The sequence below is a fragment of the Pongo abelii genome, chromosome 7, assembly GCF_028885655.2.
Source record: "Pongo abelii isolate AG06213 chromosome 7, NHGRI_mPonAbe1-v2.0_pri, whole genome shotgun sequence".
NCBI lineage: Eukaryota > Metazoa > Chordata > Mammalia > Primates > Hominidae > Pongo > Pongo abelii.
In genome coordinates this window covers 45,205,187-45,224,050 of record NC_071992.2, presented here as the reverse complement: position 1 = coordinate 45,224,050, position 18,864 = coordinate 45,205,187, and the positions used below count along the sequence as shown (strand labels likewise).

At 45.6% G+C, this 18,864-nt stretch overlaps 1 protein-coding gene across 3 annotated transcripts in view; it reads right to left on the bottom strand.

The window, feature by feature from the left end:
• Positions 1-11,447, bottom strand: part of HGSNAT (heparan-alpha-glucosaminide N-acetyltransferase) — a 60,119-nt gene extending 48,672 nt beyond the window's left edge. For 2 of the 3 annotated variants that reach the window (XM_054561532.2, XM_009243775.4), the window contains exons 1-2: positions 11,250-11,397; positions 4,841-4,956 (exon numbers count right to left, since the gene is read on the bottom strand). In XM_054561532.2, coding sequence (XP_054417507.2) covers positions 4,841-4,956; positions 11,250-11,397 — 264 coding nt within the window. Of the gene's footprint in view, positions 1-4,840; positions 4,957-11,249 lie in introns of all 3 variants that reach the window. The other variant, XM_002819055.5, reaches the window with a different exon arrangement.
• Between the last annotated feature and the right edge of the window lie 7,417 nt (positions 11,448-18,864).

The following is an 18,864-nucleotide window of genomic DNA, read 5'->3' as shown; positions in this document are numbered from 1 at the left end:
TGACTTAACATATGATGAGTGTTTTGTGAAACAAATATATACAGGAATTTTTTAATTTATCTACTTTTTTCATTTAATTTCTGCCACACATGTTACTTATTTCTATTGCCAGGAACACTGACACGTGGAGAGGTCTCGCTCTGCTTCAGCTTACAGACACTCAGTCACGAAACACTCCCAAGGAGCTCAGGGGCAGGTTCCATTATTTTTCCAGCTTTACAGGGGAAGAGAAGCAGAGAGAAAGTGAGAACCATACCCAAAGTAACACAAGTGACAGAGGTGGGATTCAAACCAGACACTCAGACTGCAAAATCCAAGCTCTTAACCACCTCACTCCCTGACATTATTAGGCTCAGTTCACCAGCTCTATGATGAAACCTTCAAAATGTTTGCCCTGGTAAGAGTATCTTATCATTTGTCTCTACTATGACTTTGTTTTGTATTATTAGCTGCTACCATTATTTTCAATGTACTTTGGGGACTCACATAAATTTGGTGCCTTTTTATTTAGGGTGTTCATATTTTAGCATTAGTATTTACTATTTATGCAAATGCTTAACTAGCTCCTTTTATTCTAATATCTATTTCATCAAAAAGTACAAGTTTTCAGTGTATTCTTTATGAGTGCAATAATATATTTTAGTTTTTAATACTTTATTTACTAATGTATGTATGTATAGCTCTTCTCTTTCCAAAAGCGATTTTATTTTATTTATTTATTTATTTATTTATTTATTTATTTATTTATTTATTTATTTTGAGACAGAGTCTCGCTCTGTCGCCCAGGCTGGAGTGCAGTGGCGCAATCTTGGCTCACTGCAAGCTCTGCCTCCCGGGTTCACGCCATTCTCCTGCCTCAGCCTCCCGAGTAGCTGGGACTACAGGAGCCCGCCATCACGCCTGGCTAATTTTTTGTATTTTTTAGTAGAGACGGGGTTTCACCGTGTTGGCCAGGATGGTCTAGATCTCCTGACCTTGTGATCCGCCCACCTCGATCTCCCAGAGTGCTGGGATTACAGGCGTGAGCCACCGCGCCCGGCCTCCAAAAGCAATTTTAAATACTCACAATATCTTTTCCTTTTTATGTATTTTCCACATTGTATAGTCTTGTTTTTTTGTTTTGTTTTGTTTTGTTTTGAAAGAGATGAGGTCTTACTTTGTTGCCCCAGCTGGTCTCAAACTCCTACCTCAAGTGATCCTCTCGCCTTGGCCTCCCAAAGTGCTGGGATTACAGGTGTGAGCCACCTCACATGGCTCAGTCTTCTTTTTTTAGTAATATTTTAAAGATACAGAAACATTAATTGTTTACCATACTGAGAACATCCTACTTATAAAAAACTAAATGTTGGCCAGGTGCGGTGGCTCACGTCGGTAATCCCAGCACTCTGGGAGGCTGAGGCGGGCGGATCACAAGGTCAGGAGTTCAGGACCAGCATGGCCAAAATGGTGAAACCCTGTCTCTACTAAAAATACAAAATTACCGGGTGCCGTGGCAGGCGCCTGTAGTCCCAGCTACTCGGGAGGTTGAGGCAGGAGAATCGCTTTAACCCAGGAGGCGGAGGTTGTGGTGAGCTGAGATCGTGCCACTGCACTCCAGCCTGGGCGACAGAGCAAGACTCCGTCTTAAAATAAATAAATAAAATAAAAGGTCTTTCTACTTTAAGGAAGTGAGATAAAGAGGGAAACAGAACAGGAAATTCTTCAACTCAGCTAGTAACTGATCTCTTGGGCATACCTTCACCTTAAATATCTTAAAGATATCCTTCCATCAGCCCCAGATTTTTATTATCTGGTTTACTAAATGTATGAAGTTATTATAATTTGCATTTTTTGCATACTTGTGTCTCCTATAACCTACATCTGCTTAAAATTTAAATTTTTTTTTTTTTTTTTTTTTTAAGACAGAGTCTTGCTCTGTTGCCCAGGCTGGAGTACAGTGGCATGATCTCGGCTCACCGCAAGCTCCGCCTCCCGGGTTCACGCCATTCTCCTGCCTCAGCCTCCTGAGCAGCTGGGACTACAGGCGCCCGCCACCATGCCCAGCTAACTTTTTGTATTTTTTTAGTAGAGACGGGGTTTCACAGTGCTAGCCAGGATGGTCTTGATCTCCTGACTTCGTGATCCACCCGCCTCGGCCTCCCAAAGTGCTGGGATTACAGGCGTGAGCCACCGCGCCCGGCCTAAAATTTTAAAAATTATCATTAAAGTTCAAAATTTAAAACAGTTTATGCCTAGACAGAATTTTATCAGTCTCTAGTTAATCTTAAAAGAGTCATAAGTGTCCTTCCAGTTTCCAGGCTAAAATCTTTTCTGCAATAATGGGATATTTTCTACTACTACGATTAAATACAAACCCTGTGTCACTTCTTTATACATTTTCCTGACGTAATTATCTCCATGCTCTTTTAAATAAATTGGCAATTTTTTTCTTAAAACAGTTTCATGTAGTTAATTCCTTTATTTATTTATTTATTTTATTTATTTATTTTTTTTTTTTGAGACAGTCTCGCTCTGATGCCCAGGTTGGAGTGCAGTGGCTTGATCTCAGCTCACTGCCACCTCTGCCTCCCGGGGTTAAACGATTCTCCTGCCTCAGCCTCCCAAGTAGCTGGGATTACAGGCACATACCACTGTGCGCAGCTAATTTTTGTACTTTTAGTGGAGTTGGGGTTTCACCATGCTGGCCAGGCTGGTCTCGAACTCCTGACCTCATGATCTGCCCACTAGGCCGCCCAAAGTGCTAGGATTATAAGAGTGAGCCACTGTGCACGGCCTGTCTTCCTGTTTTTTAATTCTTTCTTTTTTTTTTTTTTCTTGAGACGGAGTTTCGCTCTTGTTGCCCAGGTTGGAGTGCAATGGCGCGATCTCGGCTCACTGCAACCTCCGCCCCCACCCGGGTTCAAGTGATTCTCCAGCCTCAGCCTCCCAAGTAGCTGGGATTACAGGCACCTGTTACCATGCCCGGTTAATTTTTTGTATTTTAGTAGAGATGGGGTTTCACCATGTTGGCCAGGCTGATCTCTAACTCCAGACCTCAGGTGATCCACCCTCCTTGGCCTCCCAAAGTGCTGGGATTATAGGTGTGAGCCACCATGCCTGGCCTCTTTTTTAATTATTTAATTTGTCCACAGCATCACTGTTGTATGCCAATGATCCTACTTGTTTTATTCTAATAATGGTCTTACTTGCCCTACACCTAACACCTTGACGACAGTCTTTTTCCCCCCTCAACTTGTTTTTCTGTGGATTTTAGACGCTTATTAAGTCTTTTTAGAAGACATTTTGCCCATTCACTGAATTATCTGATTCCTGTCACTTTTTAATTTCAGCTATTGTTGATTATTTTCAAGATTCTTTTAGGTTCTTTTTGTAGGCCGATAAATTTTTTCTTTTTCTTAAGCTACTTTTTCTTAATATAATAGATTTTTTTCTTGTTTCATATTACTTTACAGACCTTTCAGTAGGTTTATTCACATAGAGAAGGTATCATCTATTGCTCCATCATCTTTTCAGCTGGTGCCCATACTGGAGATTTTAAGTTTGTTTTTTAAAGCATTTTTATAGTAAACAGTCACTCAATATAAATTAAAATTCAACCTCTGATGGTAGGTATAATGAAGCTCTCAATTTGGCAATAAAAATTTTTTCTTTTTATTTTTTTGAGACAGAGTTTCACTTTTGTTGCCCAGGCTGGAGTGCAATGGCGCAATCTCGGCTCACTGCAACCTCCACCTCCTGGGTTCAAGCGATTCTCCTGCCTCAGCCTCCCAAGTAGCTGGAATTACAAGTCATGTGCCACCACGCCCGGTAATTTTGTATTTTTAGTAGAGACGGGGTTTCTCCATGTTGGTCAGGCTGGTCTCGAACTCCTGACCTCAGGTGATCCCCCTGCCTCGGTCTCCCAAAGTGCTGGGATTACAGGCGTGAGCCACTGTGCCCAGCAAAAACATTTTTTCATTTCAATTTTTATTTTAGATTCAGGGACACATGTGCAGGTTTGTTACATGGGTATATTGTATGATGCTAAAGTTTGGGGCATGAATGATCCTGTCTCCCAGGTGGTGAGCACAGTACCTAGTAGGTAGTTTTTCAGCCCTATAGGTACTACTCGGCTGTAGTACCCACGTTTTTCAGTACTGCTTGGGTACTGCAGCCCAAATAGTCCCTAGTGTCTCCTGTTCCCACCTTTATCTTCATGAGTACCCAATGCTTAGCTCCACTTAGAAGTGAGAACTTGCAGTATTTGGCTTTCTATTCCTGTGTTAATTCACTTAGGATATTGGCCTCCAACTGCATCCATGTTGCTGCAAAGGACATGATTTCATTCTTTTTTTATGGTTGCATAGTAGAGTATTTTATTTTACATGAAAGAATAGCCTTGCCCTTAAAAAGCAACAAAGTCTAGAATAGAAGTAAAACCTTCAGAGAAAATGCATTTGTTATCATCAGGGAGGCAGGGCCCTGGAATAACTGCCACTCCCTCAACTTGCACCACTCTGCTGGCCCCTGGAGAATACCCTGGTCTCTCACTCCTTCCTTCTCTGGTCCAGCAAGAGGGTTATGCACTACAGAGGAGGAAAATAAAACACAGTCTATCAAGGTTGTTCATCCCTGAGAACTGGCTTTTTAAAGGATGAGTAGGTGAAAAGATAGAAATAGATGCTGTGCATTCCTAGGCGTCCTCCCCTGACTGTATTTCTTCTGACTCTTTGTATAGCTTCTTTGTTTCCTTAGCTGCAAAACTGAAATTAACTTGTGAAGGGCTTTAGACATGAGAGCATTAAGGATCATATCAAACAAGCCCCAAAGCAAACAGAACTGAGTGTGAACTGATACATACGTGATAACAGCATTCAGATTTCCAGTAGACGGTCAAGTTGGTCCAGAGAAGTTCGTTATGGATGAATAGCAAAGCCTGATCCATCTTCAGCTCTGCATGTCTTTTTTTGTCTAAGTCTGGCAGAAATTAGGAAAAGTTAAAAAAAAAAAAAAAAAAAAAGGCACCCGAAAGATGTGTTAGAGACAAAGTACATTTGTGTGAACAGTTGCTTCCAGTAGTGCTTCTCAAAAGCCTCCACTCTGGGATTTCTGGGGTCTCTCACACATTACTTTGTGTATGTGCAGATATATGTGCGTGTATGCGCAGATATATGTGCACGCATGCATGCATGTGCACACACACACGCACACACACAGGTCTCCTTTTGCACAGATGTCTCTACTACAAAAGACGATCCAGTCAACACCACTCACATCTAGTGCATCAAAGGATCGTGTAAGGAACTTATATTCATCAAGTGCTAAGATGTGACATGTACTGAATTTAGTAGTTTCCCTATAATAATGACAATCTTATGAGCTAGGTATTTTCCCCACTTTACAGGTGAATAAATTAAGCCTCTCAAGAATTAGATAACTGCCTGTGACCACGGTTTTTCAATGAAATAACTGATATGAACCCAATTTGTATGACTCTAAAGTTCAAGCTTTCTCCCCTACCATGTTACTCAGCTGCGATTGTAGCCAGGCAGCTTGTTAGAAATGCAAAACCTGCTTGAGTCAGACAGGTTAGTGAGGCCCAGGGGCGGGCTGCACGTCCCTTGAAAGTTTGAGAAGTGCTGCTTTCTATCACTTTGTTTTGGAGTTTGGAATATCCTAATTTCCATGGCAGATCGGAGAGGGGTAAGCAGACAGTTTTAAGACAAGCCTCAGTCTGAAGGGCAGAGAAACTCACTGCTCCTGGATTGACTCATCACAGAGCTTACCAGTTCACTAGATGATGTGCTGAGGATGACAGAAAGATGACGCACATTCTAAAATCACGTGTGCCAATTTGGTAGGAAAAATAAAGTGAACTGCTCTTGTCTAAAAGTCAAAGCAAAGTGGTTCATTTCAACCAACTGGGCCATTTATATGATATCATATAAAAGAGAAGTTAATTTATCCTCTGAGTAAATTTACCCAAAAGAAAAAAATGTGGAACTACTTAATAACACAATGAGGAAGGTAAGAACTCGGTCTCTATTTTGTAATGGGAAAGCTTCCTCTGGGCTCCCTAGCCACTCATTTGAATGGCAGAATCAGGAATTCTTCACGTAGCCAGCTCAATCCCTTTCTTTTTTTTTTTTTTTTAAACGGAGTCTTGCTCTGTCACCCAGGCTGGAGTGCAGTGGTGCGATCTCGGCTCACTGCAACCTCTACCACCCGGGTTCAAGCCATTCTCCTGCCTCAGCCTCCTGAGTAGCTGGGACTACAGGCACACACCACCAAACCCAGCTAATTTTTTTATTTTTAGTAGTGACGGGGTTTCACCACGTTGGCCAGGATGGTTTCGATCTCTTGACCTCATGATCTGCCCACCTCGGCCTCCCAAAGTGCTGGGATTATAGGCATGAGCCACTGTGCCGGACCTCAATCCCTCATTTTTAAATTTATCTTAATTTACCCTTATTTAGCTCTCAGTGAAGACAAGCCCTGCAGTATTAAACTCTTAATAATCCACTACAGCTGGCTTTTCCTTGGTGATGAAGGGGTAGAGATTGAGCCATGGGGAGGGTTTAGGTTAAAGAATGCTTTTTTTTGGCCATCATGAGGATCTAACAAGAGTAGAAGGAAGGATGCCCTAGGTCAGCATGCAGGGTGGTGGGAGGGCTTTCATCTTCCTTACCCAAGCCTCTCTTTTCACTTTTCTAGAAGTCTGGAAGTTGTTATATGATGAAATAGCCTCCTTTAACATTTATTTCTGGGTGCCAAGGGAGGCCCATTCCTCTAACATTCTCATAATTCTTCTCAAAGGCCTATGATCTAAACATTTCACCACGGCATCCACTTAGCTGTGAGGCTGCGTACACAGTCTCCACCTCTGAAATCTGAACTTCATTTACCGGTGGTGCTGTTTGAACTTCATAATGCCAGCACTTCCTGAACACTTACTGTGTGCTTGGCTTGTGCTCCTGAGTGCCTTATATCATAAGGAAACGGCAAAATCAGGGGACTGGTATAAGTGGTGACGCTGGGCTTGAATCTAAGCTTTGTCTTCAGAGCCAGTACCCCTAACCTCTCTTTCTGTAAAATATTACTTTTCAAAGAATGAAGTTGTAGCCAAATCTTGAAATTTTTCATTTACCCTAAGTGAGGACAAATAAAGCTTTCAACAACAACAACAATAACAACAAAAAATAATCAACTACAGCTTTTGGTTCTCTAGGCCAAAGAAAGCTTTCACAATCATTTTTTCTGTTCTTTGGTCTCCTGGAAAGCTTTCAGTGGAAGCGATGTTTGGGACCTGGAGTATGACACAGTGGGATAAATTCAAGTTAAACTTGAATCTGAACCCCAACCTGCCTCAGTTTCCTCACCAATAAATTAAGGGTCATAAGAGTATGTGCCGCATGAGACCGTTGGGAAAGCTAAACTTGACCGTCTACAAAGTGGCTGGCACAGACAAGTGCTCAACACACAGACATTACAGTGATCCAGGCCACATCCAACCAATGCAGAGGCCAACAGAGCCTCTTCAGGATCGGGAACATCCAGTTAAAAATTTTTTTTTTTTTTTTTTTGAGACAGAGTCTCGCTCTGTCTCCCAGCCTGGAAGGCAGTGGCAAGATCTCGGCCCACTGTAGCCTCAACCTCCTGAGTTCAAGCAATCCTCCCACCTCAGCCTCCCAGGTAGCTGGGACTATAGGAGCATGCCAGCACATCCAGCTAATTTTTTTTTTTGTCTTTTTTTGTAGACACAGGGTTTTACCATGTTACCTAGGCTGGTCTCAACCTCCTGGGCTTAAGTGATCTGCCCACCTCGACCTCCCAAAAGTGCCAGGACTACAGGCGTGAGCCACCACACTGGGCCCAAGAGTAAAATCTTTAACCAAAAACAGGCTTTTGAATAGCTTCTGATATGCATTACAAAATTTCTGTCCAATTCAGTTGTGCTGATTTCCAATGACAACTGTGATGGTTGAGCTCTCCCAGGTAATACAAAGAACCACACTTACCAAAGAACCACCAGGCCCCAAGAGCCCTATGAAATAGCTCCTGGTGGGCCGGGCACGGTGGCTCACACCTGTAATCCCAGCAGTTTGGGAGGCCAAGGAGGGTGTATCATGAGGTCAGGAGATCAAGACCATCCTGGCTCACACGGTGAAACCCCATCTCTACTAAAAACACACACAAAAAAAAATTAGCCAGGCGTGATGGTGGGTGCGTATAGTCCCAGCTACTCGGGAGGCTGAGTCAGGAGAATGGTGTGAACCCAGGAGGCGGAGCTTGCAGTGAGCTGAGTTCGCACCACTGCACTCCAGCCTGGGTGACAGGGTGAGACTCCGTCTCAAAAAAAAAAAAAAAAAATAGCTCCTGGTGTCTCCATTTTGGGATGAGGCATCTGAGGCCTAAAGAGGTCAAGCAGCTTGCCCAAGGTCACCTACTAGCAGCCAGGATTTAAGCTGTCAGTCTAACTGTGCACCTAACGGCTAACCAGTCTCCTGAGCCTCAACAGATCCCTCCCTATAAGCCCAGCCAGATTAGCCTTTCCATGTTTCCCTCATTTGTTAGCCTGGTGGATAGAAAATGGCACGTCCTAATTATTTTAGTTTTGAATTTGTGATTAACAAGTTTGAACATGTTTTCCAAATGTTTACCATCAGTACGTGCCTTTCATATGAATTCTTGAATTATTTATTTATTTAACCACCTTTATTTAATCCTGACACCTTCTGAGGTATTTGCATAACTTCTCTACATTAAAGACAAAAATATTAAATCCTTTGTCACTTTGTCATCATTGTTTTAAAAGTTTTCTCATTTCCCTTCTTCAGTTTTAATGGCTTCCATTTTCAAATTTCTAGTCACCCTCTGTAGACTTTCCTACACTTGATCATAGCCAAGAGACCATGAAGCCATGAGCTTTTCCTTCGTAATTTCTCCACACATCATCATCCCTTCGTAGATGGAATAAGTACCGTGTGTACTCATGTTTCTCTAAGCCTTTGGTGGTGGGCGGAATAAGGTACTTGTTTTATACTTAGATTATCCACATGAATTTTAGGCTGAAAGCTCTTCATTGTGATTGTTACTAACTATGCTATTTGGGAATGTGCAGAGGGGCTCAGTCTTCACTGAATGTCAGAATTACCTGAGGAAGCTCTGAAAAAACTACAAAAGTTACCAATGCCCTGGCCCCATTCCAGACCAATTAAATCAGAATCTCTGCCCAATCAGCATGATTTTTTTAATTTCCCACAAAAAACAACGAACCTCCCAAAGGGATTCGAGTGTGCAGCCGAGGGTGAAGACCACAGCTAGGGAACCACAGCCAGAGACTGTCAGAGTAACGCCAGCGGATTTTGACACCTTTTTTTTTCACTTTGCATTATTTAAATGTAGTTTTTAAAAATAATAATAACAGTCTGTATCACTTACAGACACGACCAAAGGACCCAATTACTAAGCCATCAAATATGACCTCGAAACTGAGCTTGATGTTCAGCTTCAAGAAAAAGTTGTTACCTTCCCACACAGCAGCTGACCTAAGAAATTCAGGGCAATACCCCCAGAGCGTTACAGACAAAAGAACAATTAATTCCTTCTCTCTCCTCTGGTCTACATCGTCTTGGTGGGCAAATTACCAAATAAAGTCACCTTCCAATGGTGCGGGGATAAATGTGCTGCTTGTGTATTACACCTTTATTTCCTTTCCAAATATTTAATTTCTGGTCTCTCTGCTCGTGAGTTATCTTTGCTGGGGATATTTTTAAAGACTAAGTCTTTTTTTTTTTTTTCAAGTAAATGCTGAATTTTCAAAAAGAAGTAAGATGATGACGTTTTTAGTAGGAAAGCTGTGCGGCCCAAACATGGGCTCCAGGCGGCAGGGAAAGCCTTGCGGTCCCAACGTGTGATTACTCTCTACGTGTGATTACTATTTACAAACCACCTCTCTCTAAAAGTGCGTGCCCTCTGATAAGCTAATACTGGTGCTAAAATGCAAAGAGTGTTCGGCGGGATCAGTCCCTGACAAATTGTGATCAGGCAGATTACATAACCTCCCCGGGGTCCTTGCAATTTTAAGAGGGGAGCGCAGGAGATCCAGGTTGGGTGGATCAAGGATCACACAAAATGTAATCCTCTGAGCCGCTTTTCCAAAATTCACAACGCCTTTCTCCTCCAGCTTCTGCTTGGGGAGGAGGGGTCGTTTGAACTCCACACACAGACACTAAAACTTCGTATTCTGACCAAGAAAAGGGCGCGAGAGGGGAAAGAAAGACAGGTGACTCCCACCGTCCCTCCTACCCAAAGGGGTTTGCGATGCTTGCCCGACCCCTCTGGGAGGGGCGTGTGCGAAGGACCTCCTAGGGCCTGGGGCTCCCCGGTGCAGGGGTCTAGATGGAGGCCTGGAATCTGCATTTGTCACCATTTTCCCCAGCGAGTTCGGAGAGCAAGCCAGTTGTGCAATCAGGGGGTGAGCTGAGCGCCTCTTAAGCCAGCGCACCGCACAAGCGCCCGGGGCCCGGGGCCAAAGCGCCCAGCCCGGCCCCTCCCAGGCCGCGACCCCGACTCGGCGGCGGCGGCGGCGGCGGCTTCCCAGTCACCCTGTAGGGAAAACGTGCCGAGGGGAGACGCGCGGAGGACTCGCCCGGGACCGGGCTGCAGGCCGCGCCCCCACCGCCTTCTCCGCGGTTCCTCACCCGCCGAACATCTACGCAGGTTCAACCCCAGCGCGGGGCGAAGGAGCGTCCCGGCCCCGGGCTTCCCACCCGCTGAAGCCAATGGGTCGCACGGCTCCGGCGCCACGTCCTCGGGGGCGAGGCCCTCAGGGAAGGGACCCTGCTCTAAGTCCCTCCGAACAGTGGACTGGGTGCAGGGGGAGTCCGAGCCCCCCTGGTCCTCGGCTGGCCCGCCTCCTGGCTGCCAGTGTGTGGGGTCCCAGCGTCCCGATCTGAGGCCTGTATTTAGACGGAAGGCGCCAAGACGCAGGCTCCGCTGGGATGGGCGCCGCCTGGGCGCCCAGGTTCCACTCCGCCGCGGCCCGAACCGCCCCCTCCCCCGCCTCCGCGGGGCCGGGCCGCAGCACCCCAAAGTCCGGCCTCCGGTCTGGGGCGCGGGACCCCGACGTCGCAGCAACAGCCCGGGCCGTGGGGGCGGTTCCGGCCCGGCCTAGCGCTCGGCGCCGCGCACAGAGGTAGGGGCGCCGCCGCGGGAAGGAGACGCTGCGCTCGGAGCCGGCCGGGCGGCGGTAGGAGGTGTGCACTCACCTCGTGGCGGCGCGGCCTGGGCATCGCGCCCCGAAGAGCCGCCGGGGGCCAGCAGCACGGCGCTCAGCACGGACGCGGCCAGCAGCAGCGCAGCCAGCGCCCTGCCTGCCCCGCTCATGCCCGCGGCGGACGCCCGCGCGCCCGTCATCGCCCCCTCCGCTGCCGTCACCGCCGCCTGAGTCACCGCAGGAGGCGGAGGCGCCCGGGAGCCGTGGGCGGGGAAACCCAGGGGCTGGGCCGGGCCATGCTAGGCCCTTCCGTGGGGGAGCTGGCCAGGAAAGAAGCCGCAGCTCTGCGCCCCTGCGTTGGGAGTGTTTGTCTTCAGGAGGAGGAACGGCCCGAAGAGAGGCCCCTGCAGGCCAGGAGCCTTCCTCCCCCGCCCCACCTTCCCCAGCCGCATTCTGCCAAACTCCCGCGCCCGCCGGCCACCCTCTGCGCAGGTATCAGAGCCCTCGGTCCCTGTTTTGGAAAACGCTTCAGTAAGCAAGACTGCAGAGTCCCTGCCCCCAAGGCGTTTATTACCCAGAGGGAGAGGCACGACTTAGAAGCCACCAAGCGGCCCCACCTCTTGAAAGAGCCCCCGGCCAGGCTGACGAAGTGGAAGGTAGCAGGTCGAGGAGTGTGCACACCCATTCCTGGCTGTATGCCGGGAGACGCTATCGCAGGTATAAGGGACAGGTACATTTATACCTGTAGCAGAGGTGCTTGTAATTGCAAAACCTTGTCAACAAGCTGAATGTCCGCCAGCGAGAAAACAAAGTGCCCCACAGCAGGGGAAGTGCTCTACAGCTTCCCGCATCCACATGGATGAATCTCAAAACACAAGGCTGGGGAAAATGCAAATTGCAGAATGCCTTTTTAATAACTTATATAAAGCAAAACAATAATGTATGTTGTTTAGGGACATCTATATATGTAATAAAAATACAAAGGCACACATGAAATTGTTGCGGGACTTTTCCTTAGTTCAGCTAAGGACAGTGGAGGTCCTTGTCACACGCCAGGAAAGATTAGGCTCGCAGACAATTTGAAGGGTAAGGCAGGGTTTTACTGGGTATAAAGGAAGAAAAAGGGGAACAGGGACTCAGCAGAGCCAGAGTTCTCCTAGTTGTAGGCTTCCCACCTCACAGATTAAATCCCAGGTTCTACCGAGGAAGAGGAGGGCCGGGCTCCTCCCAGCTGCAAACTGAGGAGCCAACTTCTGTGGCTCCACCCCAGAGCAGTGCACAGGCCAGTTGGAGTTTTACCAGGGAACCCTTCCCATCTGGCTCATTGCCCGCTCTAAAGAAGTCCATCTAACTGCCATTAGTATAAGAATAGGGACAAAGACAGATCTTAACTGCTTTGTGCTGATAGGGGGCACTGTTTTGGGAAAATGGCAATCAGATCTCCCTCAGAGGCCTATCTAAGGGTGCCCAGCAGAAGAGGCCATGGTCCGAGGCTCCAGTTGCATGACCGTTTGACGTCCTGAAGGCAAGAAGAGACAAACTGGGTGATTAAACACATATGGCCGGGCACAGTGGCTCACGCCTGTAATCCTAGCACTTTGGGAGGCCAAGGCAGGTGGATCACGAGGTCAAGAGATCAAGACCATCCTGGCCAACATGGTGAAACCCTGTCACTACTGAAAATACAAAAAATTAGCCGGGCGTCGTGGCAGGTGCCTGTAGTCCCAGCTACTTGGGAGGCTGAGGCAGGAGAATCACTTGAATCCAGGAGGCAGAGGTTGCAATGAGCCAAGATTATGCCACTGCACTCCAGCCTGGCAGGTCAGGAGATCGAGACCAGCCTGGCCAACATGGTGAAACCCTGTCTCTACTAAAAATACAAAAATTAGCCAGCAGTGGTGGTGCCTGCCTGTACTCCCAGCTACTTAGGAGGTTGAGGCAGGAGAATCGTTTGAACGGAGGTTGCAGTGAGCCGAGACCACATCACTGCACTCCAGCCTGGGCGACAGAGTGAGACCCTGTCTCAAACAAAAAAAAGAAAAGAAACAAGGGAGGGATAAGGACAGCTCAAAAATCCTGAGGCTTTTTACCAATTTGTACAGGGAGAGGGGGGCCAAAAGTCCGAATGGTAAACAACTTTACCGTTTTGCTGGCATGTTGGGCTTCTGGGTTCCCTTCCCCTGAAACCAATCCTAAGCCAGCCAGTTTAAGGTTTAGGAAATTAACCCTTTACAGTTTGGAAAATGCATCTGAGGGGAGTGTCCCATAGTATGGAGACACAATTAGCGTTGTCATTGTGAACCGAGGAGGAGAAAGGAAAAAAAGGCATTTTTTGGAAGGAATCCGAAGGGTTCAAGATGCATTTGAAAGTGGTGCAAACTGAAGATAAATGGCTACCCACATACAAAGATGGGAGCAGGCATCCCTGGTTCTCTTCCTAGCAGATACCTGGGGTACGTGAGGGATAGAAGGAATAGTGTCCTCTTCCATCCTTGCATCCCCATGCAACCTTCGCAAGTGCTACCATGGGTGCCAAAATGGCTTGTATCCATGAAGCAGGGGTCTAGGGGATGGGAATTATCTCCTCTACCCATGTATGCCCTATCACCCCTGCTGTCAGTAGTCTTGGAGTTCCCTAGACCTCACTTATGCTCAGGGGTTGAGGGTTTGCATGGACTCCTTCTCATAAGCCAAATGCTAAGGAAAAACTGGAACTGAGTTCTCCAACAAAGGAGAGAAAAGGATGTCTTGTGACACACCCAGATAACTGGTGGCTATAGTTACGTTTGGTAGGATTTGGGTGCATGGTGCTTGGCTTTGGTTAGCTCCCTTGGTCTTACCTTCCCAAAAGGAAACCTCTGGATGATGGGCACCCTATTTATTCCCATCGCCCAGCAGAATTTGCAGGATAATTGCTCATAACTAGAATACTAATCCAGATTTTTTTACATTACCCATCCCTCTGTTCTTTCTGAGCTGCAGCTGGAGATTGCTGGTTGGTTCACAAGCAGGGTTAGTCTAAAAATGTAGGCAAAAATTTAAAAACAACTGAGTTTAGAATTGAATGACAAATGTATGATAAGTTTTGGAACATAATTTCTCTCCAGGCCTCATTTTTGTTTAAAAAAAAAAAAAGAAAAGAAATTATGATAGGACTCAGTTGTTTGCAAAATAGACTTCAGTCTTATACTTGGCCTGATTATTTACATAAAGTGCAGCAAGAATAATTATTTCTACAAAAGCCTTTTGGACTGGCTTTGATGGAACTCTGTTCCACAAGGAATCTCAGATAAGATAAAGCCAAGCCCAGCCATGAACTGGGCTAATCCTCTCCTCTTAAGGTCCCAGGATACACCTTGGGTTGGGTGATCCTCTCCTCTTAAGGTCCCAGGATAAACTTGGAGCTCCAGGACCTGTTAGCAAGTGACATTCTTTACTGACCACAGATCAGGAACCCTGTACAGGGACTGTGTAGACATGAGTATGAGGCCAATTTCCCCACTGGGCTTTTATTGGCTCTGCAAGTTGAGATTGACTCTTTAAACAGAAGCATACCTTCCAGTCAAAGCTTCGGGAAAATAACCAGTTTTTCCAATTGCGTCTTGTTAACAAAAGATAAATGGATTCCTATCGCACGGATCCAAACAACTATATTGCCACAAATTAATACTCACAGATAGTTTCCAGATTCTAGAGGAACCAGGCCAGGCACAGTGGCTCACGGCTAATCCCAATACTTTGGAAGGCCAAGGCGGGCAGATCACTTGAGGTCAGGAGTTCGAGACCAGGCTGGACAACATAGTGAAACCCCATCTCTACTAAAAATACAAAAACTACCTGGGCATGGTGGCCCGCGCCTGTAGTCCCAGCTACTGAGGAGGCTGCGGCAGGAGAATCACTTGAGCCAGGGAGGCGGAGGTTGCAGTGAGCCAAGATCCCTCTACTGTAGTCCAGCCTGGGCGAAAGAGTAAGACTCTGTCCACAAAAAAAAAAGGAACTAGGCAAAGAGAAACAAGCATGCTCCAAATCTTGTTCACAGGAGTATACCTCACTCAATTATTAAAGACCATAAATAGTTTAAAATAAGTTTCCCTGCCTCTGAAAAACAAGGATCAGCAATATTCCCAGCAAAAGTCAAAAAGGTTGCTTCAGCTTTGAGTTCAGTCCATTTAGTTCTTGTTTTGCTTGATATTCATGAACACTTCAGCTCTTTATGAATCCTGTACATTTTCCTTTATTCCAATGTGACAGTCTCCAAAGTTATCAGAAACCTGTATTTGAGAGTACCTGCCAGAGTCGTATTGCTTATTATAAACCATCTTTTGAAAATGATTAAAACAAGACAACAATTGTCTGTGAATAGCAAAATGTCCAGGTTAGTTGCAGTTAGAAACACAATTGACAAAGAAGTTTGGCTATCTCTGTGGTTTACAATAACTTAACATAACAACCTTAATTATGGTTGATAGCATATACTTAGACATTAGAATTTTAGAAATCCCACATAATTTTGGAACATATATTAGCATTATTCACAAAAATATAACCTAAAGAAAACTGAACATCATTTTGGCAATCCCATGTACCTAAACATGTCAAATGATCCTGTTTACCTATTTTTTGGATATTTCAGGGGCACTCCAAACCATCCAAAAAGCCAAACATCAGGAAAGACAATTTTGAAACTGAAGTTTGATTTTGGGAAGGCTGTTAAATATGTTCGAGGTTTAAAGCACTTGATGTTATGAAACAGAATTCCAGATTACCATAAGTTATTTATTTTGCCAAAATGATGACTCAGAAATTTTAAAGAAGCAAAAATCTTTTATAACCCTTTACAAATTTTGCCGAAGAACAGATTAGTGCCTTAAGAATACCTTGCTGTGCTTTTATTTCAATGCTCAATTTACAGAAAAATCATATAATACCCTTTTGAAATTCAGTCAGTATGTTCACATAGAGAAACCCTTTGCAAGATTAATTTCCACAATGCTTCCACCACTTGTTTGAACCTGCAACTTCATCCTATCTAATTTAAAACAATCCTTTAACTCTAGGCAAAAATTTACATTTCCATGCCTTCTTATAACCTTTTACAAAAAAACACATTTGGCTGGGCGTGGTGGCTCACACCTGTAATCCCAAGCACTTTGGGAGGCTGAGGCGGGTGGATCATGAGGTCAGGAGTTAGGGACCAGCCTGGCCAACATGGTGAAACCCCATCTCTACTAAAAATACAAAAATTAGCCGGACATGGTGGCGCATGCCTGTAATCCCAGCTACTTGGGAGGCTGAGGCAGGAGAATAGCTTGAACCCAGGAGGCGGAGGATTCAGTGAGCCCTGATCGCACCACTGCACTCCAGCTTGGGCGACAGAGCAAGACTCCGTTTCAAAAAAAAAAATTTACTGTTCTTACACACCTCGCATATAAATCTATTTCCAGTAGTCTCAATTACATGTTAAAACAGTTAACTCCTAGCAATTTTTAATTTTAATGTAAAACTTGGTAAGTTGTTTTGTGTGCTAGATGCAGCCAAGGTTTGACTCCTAGCATAATTGTGTGGTTAGTTCCATATGTTCCCAGGCGAGCAAGTCAAATAGTTCTCAAAACCCAAAAAGCAGTTTATAACCTTAAAACACTTAGCAAACCTTGCATCTGGCCTGCATAATTTAGTCCGCCTATTTACATTTTGATGGCATCTGCTGTTTACCAATAATCTTTAAAGCTGTTTTTATTTCTCAAAGATTAAAGTCACATAAACTGAAAGGTACCACAGCTTTTATCTTCTCTTTAAAAAAAATTTGATCTAAGCGCTTGTCTTTCTTTAGGCCAGATTAATTAGAGGTCTTTTTACAGACATCATACACAACATATATATATAGTTACACAGACAGGCAGAAGAAACCTCAGTCACTGGGTGGGATCCTTTAAGAGACAGGGCTAGGAAAACATGCAGCTATCAAACTAGAAAGGAACTCATTCTCTAAGGCAGGATTGCTAAACAAAGCCTTACCAGGGAGTTACAGGCCATGCCCCCAGATTGTAAAACAAGATGGACTCCTGCAGTGAAGTTACCTACAAACCACACAAGACATGCAAAGCACACCAGTGTGCAGGCCAGTTGGAGTTTCTCTGGGGACCCCTTCCCACCTGGCTGTCTCAGAAAGATAAACATTAAATTCCGGTAAGGGTTGAGAGCAGGAAGGGAGGAGAACCTTAAGGGCTTCACTGGCAGTGTTTCATTGCTTAAGTTGGGTGATACGGTGCATTCTGTATTATTTTTTATACTTCTTTGGGTGTCTGAATTATTTGATAATTTTTTAAAGCTACAAGACAGTGTGATTAGTGCTATTAGGAGAAGGACAAAATGCTAAGGTGGCATTTGACAGAAGCACCCAGGCTTGTCTGGGAAGGCTTCCAGGAGGACTGTCATTTAAGTTGAGCCCTGAGAGATGTTAGCCAGGAGAAGGCAGGAAGAGTGTTCTCAGGAGAAGGAACAGCCTTTCCAACAGCGCAGAGAAAGCGTCACTTTGTGAAGGAACTGAAAGAAACCTGGGGCGACTGGAGCAGGGTTCTCTAAGGGGAGAGGGGAGACAGGAGGTGAACTAGATAGCAGAGTTGAGTATAGGCTTCTTCCTAAGTACAGTAGAAGCTGTTGGTGAGTTTGAAGGTGGAGAATAACTCAGGAAAGTAATGGTCATGAGCTATCTCACAAACTCAAGTTCAGTCAAATGATTTTTCTCAAAGAAAGCCCCTATGCCAGAATGTCAGGACATTCAGGTACTCCCTCTTTCCTCTTTGCCCCCTGCCCCATCGCTCGAAATTCCAGGAGCTGAAGGATGCTGGCATCGGAGCGGTCTGGCCAGGCCATGGCCAACTAGTCATCTTCTGCCTAACAGACAGCAGCGGCCCTCTAGCCCAGCCCTGGCTTAAACCACAGAAGTCACTGGGTGAATGTGCGCTTCTCTTTTCACTTGGAGGACAGCTTTGTCACACCCTCCATGTCCAGGAGAGTCTGGAGTTCCTGTCTTAGGGCTGTGCATAGCTGTTCCTGTACCTGGAAGACCCTTTCTTACCCAGACACCTTGGCTCCTCCCTCACTTCATTCAGCTCTCAGGCCAACTGCTGCCTCATTTAAGGAGGCCTTCCACAAAAACCGTATCTAAAGCTAAAAGGTGCTGGAGCCTCGGATCCTGCTTTTCTTCATTACACTAATCTCTACCTGACATTACGTGTATTTGTCTGCCCCACTTGCAATAGAATGTAAGCTCCATGAAGGCAAGGAGTTTGTCCTGAGGGCAAGAACCTTTTCATTAGACTGTAATACATTAACAAACAGCTCCAAAACCTCATGGCTTACCCCAACAACAATCCCTTTCTTGTTCACACTGATGCCCAACGCTTCATCACAGCAGAAGCGGCACTGGGAGGACAATGTAGCAAATCCTACACTGGCTCTTCAAGCACCTATCTAGAAGAGATGTCTGTGACTTCCTTCATGTTTCTCTGGCCAGAGCAAGTCATATGGCCCCATGTGATCAACAGATTCAATACCTATTCAACTCTCAGCAACTAGAAAAAGAGGGAACTTCCTTAGTATGATAAAGGCATCTCCAAAAAACCTAACCTGACACTTGCAAAGACCGAATGCTTCCCCCTGTGGAT